Source organism: Toxorhynchites rutilus, chromosome 2 (assembly GCF_029784135.1).
Source record: "Toxorhynchites rutilus septentrionalis strain SRP chromosome 2, ASM2978413v1, whole genome shotgun sequence".
In the NCBI taxonomy this organism is placed as follows: domain Eukaryota; kingdom Metazoa; phylum Arthropoda; class Insecta; order Diptera; family Culicidae; genus Toxorhynchites; species Toxorhynchites rutilus.
In genome coordinates this window covers 266874667-266877420 of record NC_073745.1, presented here as the reverse complement: position 1 = coordinate 266877420, position 2754 = coordinate 266874667, and the positions used below count along the sequence as shown (strand labels likewise).

General features: G+C 38.8%; 1 protein-coding gene across 1 annotated transcript; it reads left to right on the top strand.

The window, feature by feature from the left end:
• Window positions 1–459: 459 nt before the first annotated feature.
• LOC129771498 (vacuolar fusion protein CCZ1 homolog) lies at window positions 460–2144 on the top strand. Its single transcript, XM_055775190.1, has 3 exons — window positions 460–707; window positions 761–858; window positions 917–2144. The coding sequence occupies exons 1-3, from the start codon at window positions 624–626 to the stop codon at window positions 2058–2060; spliced, it is 1326 nt and encodes a 441-aa protein (XP_055631165.1). The 5' UTR covers window positions 460–623; the 3' UTR covers window positions 2061–2144.
• Window positions 2145–2754: the final 610 nt, after the last annotated feature.

Sequence of the window (2754 nt, the reverse complement as noted above, 5' to 3'; positions counted from 1 at the left end):
GCGCTCCACCACGCTACGTTTGTGGCACGTATGAGTCGTGTTGGTAGTCTCGCGTTCGCTTACGAGCGCTATACGCTTCTCAATTTGCGCCTAGCCTCAGGGTGCTCATACACTGTTTGACCGAAGCCAAATATTTGACTCTTTTTGACAGATAAAATTTGGTCAACGTGTACTGATCAAATATATTCTACACAAAACACGACAAGCAAATATTCAATTATTAGATGCCTAAAATATTTTTTCAGTCTGTTTTTCGAACCTGTCGGTACATGGTTAGGTTACCTTGAATATTTCAGTTGATTTTTTCCATGTTCGGTGTTTGATATTGTTTACTACTGTTGAAAATTGAAGAGTGGCAAACAAAATAGTGTTTGTGCAAATATCAAATCAAACCTTATCTGTCAAAAAATAACAAATATTTGACCTCCGGGCAAACAGTGTACGGCCACCTTCAGTGTGGCACTAACTGATTAAAAACGAATTCGCTATCTGTTTCCACACCCCTCGTTTATTTACATCACTGATAAGATTCTAGTGATGTCAGACATGATCAAAAGATAAACAAACAAAAGCTCTGAGCTGTTCTACACAATTTTACTCTTATTTCTACCGGAATCACAATAATGTCCAATCCCGTGGTAAAATCAGGTATTTCTGTGCGAAGTTTTTTCATCTTCAATTCCTCGTTTGGGCCAAAGGAAGGCGAAGTAAGATTTATGCACGATAAAATAGATTAGATTAACAGTAGTAGTATCTTCAGGAAGAAAAGAAAATCCTCTTCTACCATCCACAAGAGACGGATATCGACTCAAAAATCAAAGATGTTGGCTTATGTGAAGCCATAATCAAGTTTAGCAAGTGAGTGCAGAGTGTATTATTATTCATTGATTAGTTATTATGGGCTATTTGTTTTCAGTACATTTACTAACGATGAAAGCGTACAAGCACTTCACACCCAAAAAACATGTCAGCTTTATTTCCAGACGGAACCGGGCTATTGGATGATCATGATTCTTAACGTACCGTTCGAGAGAAAATCTCGAGAAACGGGCGATTACAACGAGTATCACGGCAATGATATTCACGACACTGTTTATCAAGCGGTTCTAAAACAATCCTATCGTATGTTTCGTATGTTCCATGGGAGTTTTGAGAGCAATCTTAAACCAGGGGAAGACTTGGATGCAGTGGCTAGTTTGATCGGGAAACTAGAAGAATTTTTCAGCAAATATATACTGCAATTGCGGCTGCAGGAACGTGACGCGCTGGATGCTTTCGGCAGTGTGCAGTACCTTCCACTGAACCAACTGCTCTTCTTGAGAGTACAAAATTTCATAAACATGATTGAGGCAACATTCCAGCCCATCAAGCAATGCATTTTCCTCTATGACGATCACATTATTTGGAGCGGTATCAATCCAAACGATTTGTACACACTTTACGAGTACCTCAACGGACCAATGCTGCAGACAACATTGAAGAGCGAGCGATCGTGCAAGGTATACATCAAGGAATCCGGCCGTGAAAGGGTCTATAATTTCATGATCTGCCGGAAGGTACAGAACATCACACTCTGCCTGTTTGTAGACGATGTGGAAAACGAACAAGCTCTTTACAACGAGCTGAACGCTGTTATTAATCCACAACTAACGAGCATCTCATCAGATATCAGCCAGCATTTGGCGCAGTTGTCTGCCGTGGAAAATTCCTCCAGCAAGGATGATTGTTCATCGAATGCAAAATTTATCTACTTCAATGAATTGAATCTTCGTCATAGTGGTACGATAAAAATTGGTGCCCAGAAGAAAAACACGGCAGGAAGTAGTATTCCAAACGATGTAATGAACTTGATTGTGGATTTGTTGAACGATTCCAGACAGAAGGGCAAGGATGTGACCGAGGAAACGGTTGTTAAGACACATGACGATTTTTGGATTGTGAAAAGGAGTTGTAACTCGAGACACGTTTTTATCGTGCTGAACAAGAGCTCAACGCTAATCGATGTCAGCGACGAGACGAAGCGAATTCTGAACCAGAACATGAAAGAGGTGTTCTTTTGAGCGAAATGAAATGTGCAATCGTACTGCTTATTTGTATATTTATTCAAAAAATAAAACTATTTACCGTGGTAATAAAAGATTCAATTCAATGTGTTGTTAAAAAATTTCATAGTCGTTAAAGATTAATGAAATTAGTATCCATGAGAAAAAAATAAGATTTTACCCGCCCATATATATATAACTATATATGGGCCCTATTATAGAAATCGAATCGAGTTTCTTCCTTGTTGTAGCGGCGTCAATAGCTTCATTGTATTGGGCCATCACCACTGAATTCTCGCTTGTTGTGAGCTAGTGTTTCCTTTACCTTTCACCTCATGTCAATCCAAATCTGTAATTTAAAAAAAAAATCATTATTGGGCTCTATTATAGAAATCGAATCGAGGATTTGATACAATCATTTTGCTCGTTAGTCCTCTTTTACTATAGCATCGAGCGAGTGATAGCCATCGGTACAGCTTTCAGAATTTTTCGAGTTGTTTGGTTTGCTCGTTGCATACCTTCAGAGAATTATTTTGTTTTGGTTTGCGTCCCTGATATTTTCCTTTGAGAAACATTTCGGAAACGCTTAAATATATGCAATCGCAACACATGAAATTCGAGCTCGGGACGAGATTATCTCGATTTATAAAATACGAGATTGTGGGCGCTATTATAGAAATCGAATCGAGGATTCGATACAATCACTATCACT

Bases quoted from the DNA above. Each gene is read 5' to 3' on its own strand.
- LOC129771498 (XM_055775190.1), top strand. From the start codon at position 624: ATGTCCAATCCCGTGGTAAAATCAGGTATTTCTGTGCGAAGTTTTTTC. The intron at 708-760 runs GTAAGATTTATG...TAGTATCTTCAG, and splicing joins TTGGGCCAAAGGAAGGCGAA to GAAGAAAAGAAAATCCTCTT. The intron at 859-916 runs GTGAGTGCAGAG...ATTTGTTTTCAG, and splicing joins GCCATAATCAAGTTTAGCAA to TACATTTACTAACGATGAAA.